At 44.2% G+C, this 14,161-nt stretch overlaps 1 protein-coding gene across 2 annotated transcripts in view; it reads left to right on the forward strand.

The window, feature by feature from the left end:
- The first annotated feature begins 33 nt into the window (after window positions 1–33).
- Window positions 34–14,161, forward strand: part of LOC139657346 (matrix metalloproteinase-16-like) — a 51,918-nt gene continuing 37,790 nt past the window's right edge. For both annotated transcript variants that reach the window (XM_071535144.1, XM_071535142.1), the window contains exons 1-3: window positions 34–176; window positions 2,596–2,718; window positions 9,037–9,341. In XM_071535144.1, coding sequence (XP_071391245.1) covers window positions 73–176; window positions 2,596–2,718; window positions 9,037–9,341 — 532 coding nt within the window. In that variant the 5' untranslated portion in view covers window positions 34–72. The remainder of the gene's footprint in view (window positions 177–2,595; window positions 2,719–9,036; window positions 9,342–14,161) is intronic.

Raw genomic sequence — 14,161 nt, forward strand, 5'->3', positions numbered from 1 at the left:
CCTCTCTCTCCTTGTCTTGGTCCATAGGCATGGCTCCAGAGGTATGGCTACCTCCCTCCTACAGACCCCAGAATGTCGGTGCTGCGCTCCACCCGGGTCATGCAGTCCGCTATCGCTGCCATGCAGCGCCGCTACGGCCTCAATGTCACCGGCTCCCTGGACCACAACACTATAGAGTGAGTTACAGTACATGATATGGGAATCTGTTCAATGTATTTGAGAAGAGAGGTATAAATGCAAAGAAGCAGCATGAAATATTGTAGTCAACTAGAAGTTTTCACAATGCTTGCTTTAACTCACTGGAATAAATGATCATGCTCTGTATTTGCTTGTATGCTAATATGTGTTAAAGATGAATTCATAGAACAAAACATATTACTTTGGAAACATGGTTAGAAGATTTCACTAAACACAGACTTGTGGCAAAGTAGCATTTCCCACCAAAACCTCCAATCCCTCTTACATTGACTATATTTATGGGGTGTGGAGCAAAGACCGATGACTGACAAGATATTATTATTTGGTCAATGTGATAAATTGTCGAACATAAATCTCCAAAACGTCAGCATAGAGTGAAGCTGCCCCTGAATGCTCCCCCTGATGTGATTTTGTTAGATATGGCATCCAAATAGATTTATGGCAATTTTTGCTTGATCTTTGTTCTCCATTATGATGATAACAAAAACTACAAGATGAAATTTGGACTCACTCAGGCTAAGATAGTGAACTACCTTTCACCGACCATGTACAGGACGAATGAACAAACAAAAATATGGGGGTACAACAAACAGTAAACAAGGAAGATGCTATTGTGTTTCATTGTGAAGATTCAGAATGAGAATGTGGTGTAGACGTTTACAAAATGGGTGACAAACAGCCTCCCATTCGCTCCCTGTTTGGCATTCCGGAGGCGAGCACAGTCATTTTGCCAGACACAAAGTTGCCCTGACATGGATTAAGTGGGGCGTTTTAATTTGATCAAAGGGGCCTTTTACAGACAGTACACCTCCGTTGTCAGATCAAAGGCTGCAAAATGCCACAGTATTAATACTCGGTGGAAGAGAGGGTAGAACAGGGACAGCGTTTGTCTCCTCCTCATTCAATCAGTCAAACCTGATCACACCAGCCACAAGCAGACAAGGATAGCATGGGGTTTTAGAGGAATGAAAAGAACTTGCTTTTCTTCTGACTGTAAAATTACATTGGTGTTTGTTGTGCACACTCAGGGATATAGTGGGGTTTCCTCACCTTTTTATTTGCAGAATAGATTTTACCCAGCGTATCAGGCTGACATAAATCTTTATGAGGTAAATTCATAATATACATCATAGTAAGTAGCATCAAACAGATGTAGGTCACATGAGGATAGGGTAATCAATGAATTAGCACTACATCGCTGTGCACACTAACCATGTGTTCACACGGCTACCAACTCCACAAGCCAGTCCCAGGGAGTGCAATCTTTTCCCACAACTACAGAAACATCGATTGTCAGTGCAAAATATTTGGCTACAGTTCAACTTGCCAATCACATGCCAGCAATGCTATATATCCCCACTAACACTGCAGCACCACTGGTGCTACAAATAGCAATCAGCTCAAATTGGCCATTGGACTGTAACATGGCATTGTAACAGAGTAACAGCTGACTGACCACTGGGCTGAGGCAAAATTACATTTGATAAGCTAACAGTGTGCCTTTTTCTTCTATTTCCTTCCGCTTCTGTATGTTGAAGTAGCGATAACACGATAAGGTGAGGCAACGTCTTATGAAGTATGTCTTGTGTGTATATGTGCACGTGCATGTGTGTACTTGTGTGTGTGTATGTTATGGATGTTCTGAGCGATTGGTGTTTAGACTACGAAGCAGCCTTAACTCCCCTGTGGTGCATTCACACATCAACAGTTCCGAGTTTTGTTCTCTGAATATCTTCGCCATCTCCTGCCTATCCTTTCTCCCATAAGAATAGCTAATACATACAAATGCTTGCTATGAATCATTCGGCACACACCGGTAAAGTCTGCCACGGTTGATAAAAGGGAAGAGCTGCACTGCACATCAGAATTGGTTTCTATTCATCGTGTTATCAGTGTACATCACTTTATGAATAATGTGCTACTGATGTTAGCTATAGCAGATGGATGTTCCTTGGCTGCAGTCTTGTATCAAACAAGCTAAATCAGGCAGGGTGGAAAAATGACTTTTATTATCCTCCTAAATTCCTCCTCCTCAATCTAATACCATTAACCTTGAACCAATGGCCTGTCTTAGCCAGAAAGATTACACAAAGATTACACAATCCTACATCTATCCTGCATTATAACTGCATTGCATTGAAACCACCAGTATAAGCATGTTTACGTGACAGTTATACAGTTGAACCAAATTGGTATAACGTCAACAAAACCTGTATCTTTTTAATAAATGATTCTAAACTTTCTTACGACTGCAAAGCAAACAAAATCAATATTTTACAACCCATTCACCTATGGAGCGGAGCCACAGTGCAGCTGTTGTGCAGTAAGCAAGGAAGTAAATAATGATCAGACCTGTCTGTCCTGTTAACCAGTGGCCTTCTCTCCTCTGTCCTCCAGCTGGATGAAGAAGCCCAGATGTGGGGTTCCTGACCAGTTAGGGGGGGCGTCCAAATTCAGCGTCAGGAAACGGCGGTACGCCCTCACGGGACAGAAGTGGCAACACAAACATATCACATACAGGTGGGTGGCATGGCAAAAAGAACATTTGAATGTATTTTTTTCCCAGCAGGGTTACTTTTATCTTTATTTTTCAGTCAATTTTATTAGTTTCACACAGGAGTCATAATATCATTTCATAACAGTGCAATGTTTTGCTCCCGTTCCCCAATCCCCACATCCGTCCCTACATACATAGAAAATCCCAGCAGCAAACACTGACTCTCCCCATCAAGGGGGCTTTTGTCAAGGTGTGGAAACATCCTGTGAACAACATTATCTCGCATCTGGATGAGAATATCCTGGCAGCCACTAAGCAATATGTGACATCTGCACACACACAGACAGACACAGACATACACACACACACACACGGATGCGTGTGCACACAAACAGAGCTCCAGGACATAACCAGCAGCGTTGCCGTTTTCATTAAGAATCGCATTCCTCGCAGACAGAAAGAGACAGAACAGCCCGCTGCCGTCGTCTTCATCTATCTCTCACACGTTTCTCATCCCCCTTCTCTCCCTTTCCCTTCCCTTCATCAGCCCTTTCATCATCCTCCCTCGATGCGTCCGCCTATTTCTGTGTCTCAGTCTATCCTGACCCCGTGGAGATCGTTAATAACTTTCAGCCAAGCTACAACCAAGCCGCACAACACATACAGCAAAAAAAAAAAAAAAGACCCAGAGACATCATGTTCTTCAAACCTTGCACAGCGGAAGAAACAGCTTCATCCCGACAGAACATGTAACAAAAATGGGAAAAAAGTGTACCAGCACCTTATATTCACCAAAGATCCCATCCCCAACTTCATAATTCAAAAGCACATCCTCTGACATCCAGCTACATAAATAATAATGTATAGGACAACGTGCTGCGGTTACACAATATTTCTCTGTTGACTGAGCGAGGTTACTGGCCCAGATTCCATAATATTTTATCTATACTATACTGTCGCTTGCCCCCAGCCCCATGTTTCATGGGATAATCCTTAAGAACTGGGCTTGTTTTTCTAGATTCTGCCTTCTGCCTTGAGGATACATGTATAAAGTGGTATTACAGAGAAGCTGAATATAATCTGGTGGATCAGTGACCCTGAATTGGGACTGTACTGCATATCACTGACGTCAGCTGAAAAGCTCATCTCCGAAAAGTTCAACTGTTCAGAAAATGAAGACATTTTTCTTTTTTTAAAATAGCATGCCGGGTTTGGAATTGGTTTCACGAGCGCTAGTTTCATGAAACTTGGTAAACCGATAACGGACTGGATCAACCTTCAAATCGAGTACAAACGTTAAACTTGCATGAGGTGCCACCGCGACGGCGGCGATACGGAAGCAAGAAAATGAGCAGGCTCGGTGAAAAGAGGAGTAGAGAAGTGGATGGGTGAAAAGGAGGAGGGAGGAAAAGCGAGGAGCGGAGGGAAGGTGGTGGAGGAGAAGCAGCTGCGGAGAGAAAGAGATGAGAGGGGCGGAGAGGAGGAAACCCCAGTGGAAAGCGGAGGGTGCTCTCTGACAGATTAGGGTTATGTAATAGGATGGGAGCGTTTTGAGCGTGTGTGTGTTCATGTGCGTGCATATGTGTACGTGTGCGTGTGTGTGTGTGTGTGTTCATATGTATATGTGTGCCTGGCCTCCAGTCAGCCGTCAGATGTGCCTGCAGCTGCTTCTTTTATCTCAGATCAGTGCAATGGAGGCAGTTTGAAAAAATATCACACTATGGTCTAAAGACATTCATAATCTCCTTAAAGGTTTGATGTGTAGCTTTTTAACATCAATAAATCATTACCACATTAATTCTGATACAGTATTATAATTACAGAAAAACGAACAAGACTTAGCTGAGATGATTGGCAGTCTCTACCAGAATCTGCACTGCATTTTACTTTATGTGCACCGGCAGGAAATCTGCTGGGTTACTTGCCTGCTGTCCAGCCCCCATGAATCGCAGTCTTTAGCACTTTTTGAATTTGCATGGCGATTCATTGGGGTCTGGACACAAGCCTGTTCACCGTCAGTTAATTCGGACAGATACTGTCCAACATACCTGATCAGATGGTGGATGTAGGCGGGACAAACCTACTTATGACGCCATTACAGAGCGCGACAACTACCGAAACGGCAGCGCCAGTAAAGGAATTGGATGATAGCAAGCTGGATTTAGCGATTTAAAAAAGGTAATGGCATCGATGAATTACAACAGGAAAAATCAACATGTCTAAAGGCTTTCTTAAGAAGTCAGGGGTAGTAGGTTTGTCCCGCCTACATCGACCATCCAATCAGGAATGTCGCACAGAATCTTTCCGAACTAACTGCCAATGGATAGGCTTGCGGCCAGACCCCTATGGGAAATGTGGTCTTTTTGAGAAACACAAAACGCTACATGTAGCACCTTTAAGGTTATGCACAGGCTCCGAGAAGTTGGAGTTGAAGTGCAAACAATTGCAAGTATAAGGATCTGTAACTGTATCTATTCTTCTGCAAAGGGTGTTGGCACTGGGGCGTCCTGGTGGCTCAGTGTGCTAGCATGTAACCGCGACGTCCATCTTGGGGTCTTTGTCGCGTGTCGTCCCCCTCTCTCTTTCCCCAAAAGACCTTCCCGTCTCTGTCTACTTTCAACTATCTAATAAAAGCAAAAGTGGCCAAAAACATCTTTTAGAAAAAGAGGATTGGCATTTGGAATGTAAAATAAATGCATATCCTCCAGGCATATGCTATTTTCCATGTAGCCCCATGCTAGCTGTGGGGAGGCACTAATTAGCTTGGGCTTCCCGACTGTTCTCCCTGCATGGAGGTACCATTATAGCACATGAGTTGCATCCGGAATCATTATCACCACACAACATGCAGTTTAATATCCAATATGGCTTTAAAGTAGGCTACGATTCATTCATTTGTCTTATCCCTGCACATGTTTCTCTATATATCTTGCTCTAAAAATAGGACACACACAGTGACTTGGGTAATGGAATCAAAGGAAAATGCCTTTCAAGCCAAATATTCTTGTTTCTTCCTTTTATTCCTCAAGTGGAGTGGTCACAGCTGTTGGTTAAGGCCATTCATTGTAACCCCAGACAGGAAAGGACAAGGACACGTATTCACAGAGAACATTGGAGGTGCTACGATTTTTCCTCTCTGTTTTACTCTCGGAGAAAACGTTTGTACTTTCGCAGACATATGACCCTCTCTAGGTCAGCCGATACCGGTTTAAAAGAAGCATTTCCTGAGCTCGCTTGTGTTTATCGCGCTTGTACTTTATGCATCTCTATCTGCTCTACATAAGCACTCCGAGAGACAAAAGGGTCATTTGGTGTCGCCTCCGTAAGTGGCCTCAATCAGACAGAGATAGAGTTCACTTACTCAACAGCCGGCCATCTCACTCACGCTAACGCCACTTCAAGACGTTCAAGATTGTGGCTGTCATGTAAGGGTACAGACAATCCTTGAGATGTTGCGAGCGTTTTTCCCCTGCACTCAGGACAATGGAGGACGCACAGAATCTTTTATTCATCACAATTCATATCACTTACGACAAATCTAATCACAGACAACAACAAGCCATCAAAATGTGCCTGTCATTGCCCTCAACTCGATTATGACAGGATGCCAACGACCGATCGGTTCCCTGGTGTGACATTGTTGTGTTTTGAGCAAGCTGTGGCAAGAAGATTTGGGCTTGGCAAAGAGGGTCGAATGTTATCACCGGCCTTCTAAACTCTATGTCCATCACACATGTACAGATAGTGGGATGAAAGACTTTTCGTCTGCTTGCCACAATAGGGCCTGATTTGAGGGCAACGGACAGAGAGCTTGGTCTAAATGGTCTACTGATGGCACAAGACGGTCTCAAAAAATGTGTGAAATGTGAATCTTTTCCCCTATGAAAAGATTATGTGACAGCAACAGGAATCTGACATGCCATTTTCAAGTTCATGTTCATGTTCATCATGTGAAAAGTAAAGTTTAGGCAAGTAACTCAACTTTTGTTAAGGTTAAGGGTATTGCTCATGATTAAATTAGAGAAACTTTCGCCGAAAATTAAAACTTCACTAAAAAATTATTTGCATGAGTTGACAACTGAAGCCAAGGCAAATGTTTACGCCCTGACCTCCACACCCTTACTTTCCACTGTGCTATTTCACTGTCAAACTACTGCCCGCTTGTAGTCATATTGCCTCCATGTAATCCTTTCGTGGTGAGGGGAAATGTATTTATCTCACTTTTTGTGCATGGAGCACGCCATTTGCATTTTAAGACATTTGCATTTTAAGTGCTCGATTCATGAAATTTCATGAGGCCAGGCTGGATGACAGCATAGGGAGACTATACAGTGTTTAAAGCAATGTGTTGCTTAAAATCAGCCACTGTGGTCAGGAAGCCGGTATTCCAATGTAGGTTTTCAATAGAGCTTCTAATGTCTTCATTTTGATTTTAGAGCCTTAACCCTCAGAACTTCAAGCTGATATTTGTGGTAATGAAAGTATTAGGATAGAGCGGATGCATGGATGGATGGATGGATGGATGGACGAATGGGATACTGATTCCATAGAGCCACCTCGCCAGTCATTAACGATGGATGGAATGAGAGATGATTGGAGGATGGGAGACAGTGGGAGCTCAGTCAAAACAAATCCACATCTTTGCTATAGTGGTAGTCGACTGTTAGAAGCAGAGTGTGGAAAGAGGAGATAAAAACAAAGCAATCAGCGGTTCACCATGAGCAGTTAGAACATTTTAAATGACCGTCGGTTATTCAGTAGGACTCAATTTATATTTCATAGCTACCCTTTAATAGTCATGCTATAATCTGAGTTTACATCCAGTTTTAATATGCAGTATATAAATGTTCTATATTCTTGTAGCACCCTACCCACTATGGGGAAGAAGACGGAGACGAGCAATAGTCAAAGACAAAAGAAACTGTGATGATAGTTATTCCCATTATAGAAGATGACAGGCTGACAGCGAAAGAGAGACGCTCTGAAGGAAGACAAACGAACGAGCAAACAAAAGAGAGTAGGTGACAGAAAGAGTGGGCAAACGAATCGGGGCGGGCGAGGGGAAAAAAGGGAATTCTCGAAACGACTCGAAGCGCACCTGAGAAGAAGATGAACTGCCGCATGCTCGAGTTATTTAATAGCGAACACATCGGCCGTGAAAGACGGTGAAAGGAACCGTCGCATCGCATTTAGGCTGCGGACTTTATTCACGCGCCGCCCTTACACATGCTGTATCAACAGAACATCAGACCAGGCCGCTTTCTGTCCAAGTCACACACCGCACCGCCAGCATTACACCACATGCAGTAGTCCGTGTTCACAATACAAGTGTCTGAGTTAGACGAGGCAAACTTTACTTATCTGTCCATCCCGGGAGTGAAACCAAATTTTGCTGGAGTGCGACACAGATATTTTCTGACTGAATAAAGCGGAGAGAGGTTTTCCTGATTGCCCAAGCCAGACTGGGGCTCTCGGCAGGCAGTGGGCTGTTGATAATCCTTAATTAGAAAATAAATTCCGGAGGCAGGAAATTGTCCCGTCCTCTCCACACCTGCAGCAACTCAAAGCCGGCAGGGGAGGACTCAGCTGTTTTCCTCTCACAAATCGCTCCATTTAGCTCTCTGTTGGTGAACAGGATAAGCGTGAAATGCCAGCGTGCGGGGAGTTTTTTCTTTTTTTTTTGGCATAGTGCGATCATGTAGATTGACATGCTGCAGTATTCTCCTCTCTCAGCCTTTTCTCATACACTTGTCTTGACAGGAGTCATACTAAGCCGGCTCTTTTTGGCTGTGTTGTTTACTATCCCACCATATCTCCCGCCTCAGAGGAGATAGAGGCTACTTACTTGATTAGAATCTCTTCTTTCGCTTCTCCTCTTTGTGGACATCCATCAGAATAGAGCTACTCTTTGATGCGTTAGTTTTACCTAAGGCTGGGGGAACACTGGGGGATTATCAGGCGGATTTAAGATAGAGTCTTCCATCCTGACAGTGGAAGGAGAAATCCCAATCAGGGCCCAATGTTGGGCAAAAATGATCTGGTAGTATGAGGTGTTTACATATTGATCCTTAACTGCACCAATCGACTCCGAGACTGATCTGAGCTGCCCATAATGTCAAACATGCTTGATATTTATGACACTGAGGGACATGAACAAGTCCTGTAGTGTGTTGGGCTCACAGATTTATTCATAGATTTAGATTCAGACCAAGAGCAGAGGCCATCAATAGCCAATGAGAGCCAAGTTTACAGCATTTACAGTCTTTCGGCTGGAGATTTGAGGTCCTGATGTCAGTGATACCCAGCCTAACTCTTGCTCCCCTTCTCCGGTGTCTCTACAGCATAAAGAACGTGACGCCCAAGGTGGGCGCCGAGGAGACCCACGACGCCATCCGGCGGGCCTTCGACGTCTGGCAAAACGTGACGCCGCTGCGCTTCGAGGCCGTGCCCTACAGCGAGCTGGAGAGGACCAAGAAGGACGTGGACATCACCATCATCTTCGCCTCGGGCTTCCACGGCGACAGCTCGCCCTTCGACGGCGAGGGCGGCTTCCTGGCCCACGCCTACTTCCCGGGTCCAGGGATAGGAGGCGACACGCACTTTGACTCGGACGAGCCGTGGACGCTGGGCAACCCCAACCATGACGGTAAGCCTGGCTCAGTACGTTCTTGAGATGTTAGCACGGTGGTTCACATAATGTTGTTTGTTGGGCATTTTACTCTCATTTCAAAGGTTATGTTACTACCCAACACTGATACAGAACATTGTACAGGGTTTCCACTGGTCATTTCTGGAAAATCATGGAATTTTGAGAGGTGTATTCCAGACAGGGCAAGTCAGCAAATTTGATGAATCCTCCGGGAAAGCCAAGAGAACATCATTTTTTTTTTTTACAAATGGGTCACTTAACAGCAATATAGCAGAGTGTATTTTACAAATTGTTTCACACTTCATTGAGTTAGATGGTGGTTTTCAGCTGTTTCCCAGCAAGCCCATCTGTAGTGGGAACCAGATTGTTTAGCCCTTTATAAAAACAACAACATTAACAAACTAGGAAGGAATTTTAGATCATGGAAGCGCTCCAATGGAAAGTCATGGAAAAGTCATGGAATTTTACATCAGGGCCGCAGCCTGCCACATCTAGATCTCCTCTAATCGAACCACGTACATTTCATGCATTGGTAGAAAGACTGCTGTTAGGAAACTATGGTAGAACGAGCACACATTTTGATAAGAGGAGGAACTGTGATGCTTGCTGGATAACGGCAGTGCTGGTCATCGTACCATAAATTTCTGGTGTGGCGTGGTGCGATCTAAGGCTAGATTGATCTGTCGAGGCTTGCTCAAGCCTCTTTCTCGGAAAAACATCCAAGCGTGCGAACACCCCCCCCCCCTTCCCCCTATCCCAACCCCAACCTCTTGCCCTAGCTGTGTACTTGCCCTCGGAGCTTGACGGCTTGTCAGGGTGTGTGTAAGCCTTTAGCAGGGGCCGTATGTCATCCTATTGTGCGTGTTGCATGTTGAGCAGCTGTGTTGGTGTTTAGTGTTGTGTGTGTGTGTGTAGGGGGGGGGGGTCCAACAGATCTCTACTTTCCTGTGTGTGTGTGTTTTTTTTCTGTGTGTGTGTGTGAGTCACTGGCAGCCAGTGGCCAGTCGGCTAAGCTCCCAAGTCGACCTCTGAACCCTTCGCTGCCTTCGCCGCTGTCATCTGTGATGAAACAGCCCGGTAACAACAGAGAGAAGATGGAGAAAGAGATGGGAGAAAAAGAGAGAGTGAGAGATAGAAAGGAGAGAAGATGGAAAAAGTGAGAAAACGGGAGTCAGGTAGAAGTAAATCTGGATGAAAGTGAGAAAAATCAAGGCAAATGAGTGTCAGTTAAAGGGATACTTGGTTAATTTTCTCGAGCTGAACCTTGTGGCAGCGGGACAAAACATTTCTAAATGTGTCTTTCAGTTTCTATAAAGCTTCTTTAAGTGTTGTTAGCATTCCTCACTGAAATCAAAGGGCATGGCTCACAGCCAGCATACGATTAGTTGTGCAGAGGTGCATAGCTTGAGAGAGAGATGATGTTAGTAACCCCCTCATCTTTATTTGTGTCTTTCTTTGAGACCGAGCACTCCTCATTGCATTCCTCATTGAAACCAAGGGGCGAGCTTGCCCTGTGGTCTGTAGAAACTGAAGCAGAGTCATGACGAGACGGTGACTCAGTCCTGATGAAGAGGAGCGGCGACAGAGATGACTGCGGAAGAGGCGAGGAGACGCTTTCAAGAAATAAGGGCCCAAATGAGAGAAGAGGGGGAGAGCGGGAGAGAGAGTGGAGTTACTGGCAGTACGGCAACAGAGATAACAGGGAGAGAACACAGAGAGAGCGAGGATAAGAGAGAATGGCAGAGTATCTCTAGACAAATATTGGAGGTTCAAGAGCTCACAAGAGAGAGAGACAGAGGGAGAGGGAAAGGCTGTGAAAGCAGCATAGCGCGAAGTAAAGAAAACATTTGAAGAGGAGAGGAGAGCAGAGGAGATGAGTGGGAGAGAGCAGAGCTGTTGAGCACTACGCGTCGGAAATAGAAGTGAGGAGCTGGTGCTGTCGAAGACTGAATTTAAAGCAGGAGCGGAGGGGCTTTCGGAGGCTTAGATAACTGCTAACGTTATGAACGCCTATATTTAAGGCTTTTGAGAGAGCGCCGTCTGATCAAACTGACAAGAATCACTCTGTAGGTTGAATAGTACGATGGAAGTCATAACAGTAACCTCAACGAAACTGTTTGACGCTCCTTCTGCCGCTTTTTCCAGCGCTGCACACATGACACACTGACACACACACACACTCACTCACATGACACACACACATACGCGCATATATGCACTCGCCATGTGCACACATACGCCTTCCTCCCTGCTGTCAAGGCTAGGAGGAAGGAGAAGCAGCTGTCATTGAAGGCAATGATTCACCCCCCCCCCCCAACACACACACACACACACACACACACACACACTCTCTACCCCTCAATGCAATATTAATACGGCCCTGCTACTGCTATGAAAACATCCCATTATGCATGCAGTCCTATTACACACTCTCCAGCCGACTTCCTTGCTGAATACGAACACGCATTGGCTGAATCCTGCCTGTGAGCCGTGGCAGGGGTTCGAATGATATGAGATTGTGAAGTCCGATACAGATACTTACATTTTTAGATTTTTAGATATTTTGTGCTGATATTGAGTATCTTTAAATTTGACCGTTTCCATGCCAGTAAATAAAAAAAATAAAAAAAAGTCAAGTCTGTGTTTCCACCAGAATTATATCCCGAGGCAACATTTAGACCATGGGACACTAAAACTGAACCCCAATATGATACTATTACTGCTAGTATTACTATTACTACTACTGATAATAATGATGAAACATATTGATGCATACTTGTGTGGATCAGCAAGTGTTTGGATGGTAAAATATGTAGCAAAGGACCCTAGACCTTGTATGCCTAGACATGCCTATTGGCCATTTGGGATTCCGCTCGGCCGATAATTAGACATCCCAGCTCCCACACATGCAGATCCAAGGTTAAATCCACTTAGTTACATCTTGTTTCTGTCAGATGAAAGTCTCACATCTCCCCAAAAATAAACTTTGCACAAAAATATGCATCTTAACAGGCCGTCTAATCTAGATGGTGTCTTAAAATCTTATTTTATCATCTCTCTTTCTCATATGTTTTTAGTTCTCTTCCTCTCGCCTTTCCCTTTCACTCCTTCAGTCATCTTTCTCACTTGTCTTTCTCGCTTTCTCTCTCTCTCTTTCTCCTCTCTCGCCTTTTGACGGTTACACATCCACACACACACACACACACACGGAAACAGGAGATGAGCTCCTGTCCGGTAAGCTGCCGGTGCCTGTCATATCTAATCCCTTACACTGTTGCCGGGGACGATCAGTAGTCACGGCGACCGTTGCCAGCATCCTCGCCGCCGTCGCACCGTAGATGTTATTGTTGTTGTTGTTTCGGATGATGACGTCACTGACACACACTGAAGCATTAATCCCTGTCTGCATGGAGATAAACACTTGTATACACGTGTATAAGCACTCCCATACACTTCCTCACACACACACACGTGCACATACTCTATTTTGTCTGCATCTTCACTCACACTGCAACTCAGGCATTTGAGGATAGGGGATTACTCCAAAGTTACATAGACATTCAGTGGAATACCCATTTTTAGCACACACAGCAGAATATCATACTTATGAGGATCAGCTTATGGCAATTTAAGAGAGATTTGGTAACATGGCAGCCATTGTCTACATGTCTGTGATTTGACACTGTTATCACATACAAGACACTGTGATGCCTGCAAGATCAAACACACACACACACACACTGCAAAATGCGCTACTTAACAGTCAGTCTCATAATCTCATGTTTCATGTTTCTCAGGCTTAAAATCTTATTTTTCTTACAATGTGAAAATGCTGCCCTGGGCTGAGATAAGTTCACTTGTCTCCAACACAGTTTCACTTGTTAAGCCAGAGTTAGTATCTTGGAGCAAGACAGAATATGTAAGATCACACCACTAGTATCAAGAAATTGGCATTTGATTTAAGGAAATTATTGCAACAGGTTGATGTACATTGTAAACAAGTAAAACTATCTCAAACCAGTGGCAGAGACTTTTCAATTCTTTTAAGAAAAACAAGATTTTAAGACTCAATTACTATATGAAGACATAGGGACGCTTCCTTCAGTGGCTTTGTTTACATGCATAGTAGCGATGGGATGATATATCGAAATTCAATATATCGCAATACAAAAATGTGACAATCCGTATAGTGGGGTAGAAAAATTAAACGTGATATTAGCTCCATTTTATTCTGCTGTAGTAATCACAAATGAGACGGCTTGTCCATCACAATTTCACAAGCTCTCCATTGAAATGATATTATTTGCACTTTGTAATGACATTTTTAAGTTGTTGTTTACATTCTAGCAAGCTAATGCCATCGCTAGAAAGATAGTGGAATTGGTAGCTTTTTGATGGGACTGACATGTATGGGGAAGATCTCTCTGAAAGTTGTAGCAGCTAAATCATGTCTTGCAGGCATTTGCATACAGTCATTCACGTTGCTTTGTTTTTGCAACACCTGTAATCTTGTTTTGACAGTAAAGCGGGGACTCTCCCTGCCTATAGCAGCATTGTAATACATACATTTATGACAGAGAATGATAAGCAAACTCAAGGGAAGTGAATCTCCCTTGCAGCCTCAGTCAATCCCAGTGTTATTTTGCCTTTTCACACTAAGAGGAACTCTCCTTGATGCTGCGTGTTGTGTTGTTGTGCCTGTAGTGTGTGTTATGATTCATTTTGGTTGTGAGCGGCCTCCATGATCACACCACCAAGACACTCACACACACACACACACACAGAACAAAGCCTAGCCCCAGAACCTTGCATGTAGA

This window comes from Centroberyx affinis, unplaced genomic scaffold (genome assembly GCF_046629955.1).
Source record: "Centroberyx affinis isolate AG114_WGS23_722 - 3 ecotype Tasmania unplaced genomic scaffold, CSIRO-AGI_Caff_v1 ptg002671l_1, whole genome shotgun sequence".
NCBI classification, from domain to species: domain Eukaryota; kingdom Metazoa; phylum Chordata; class Actinopteri; order Beryciformes; family Berycidae; genus Centroberyx; species Centroberyx affinis.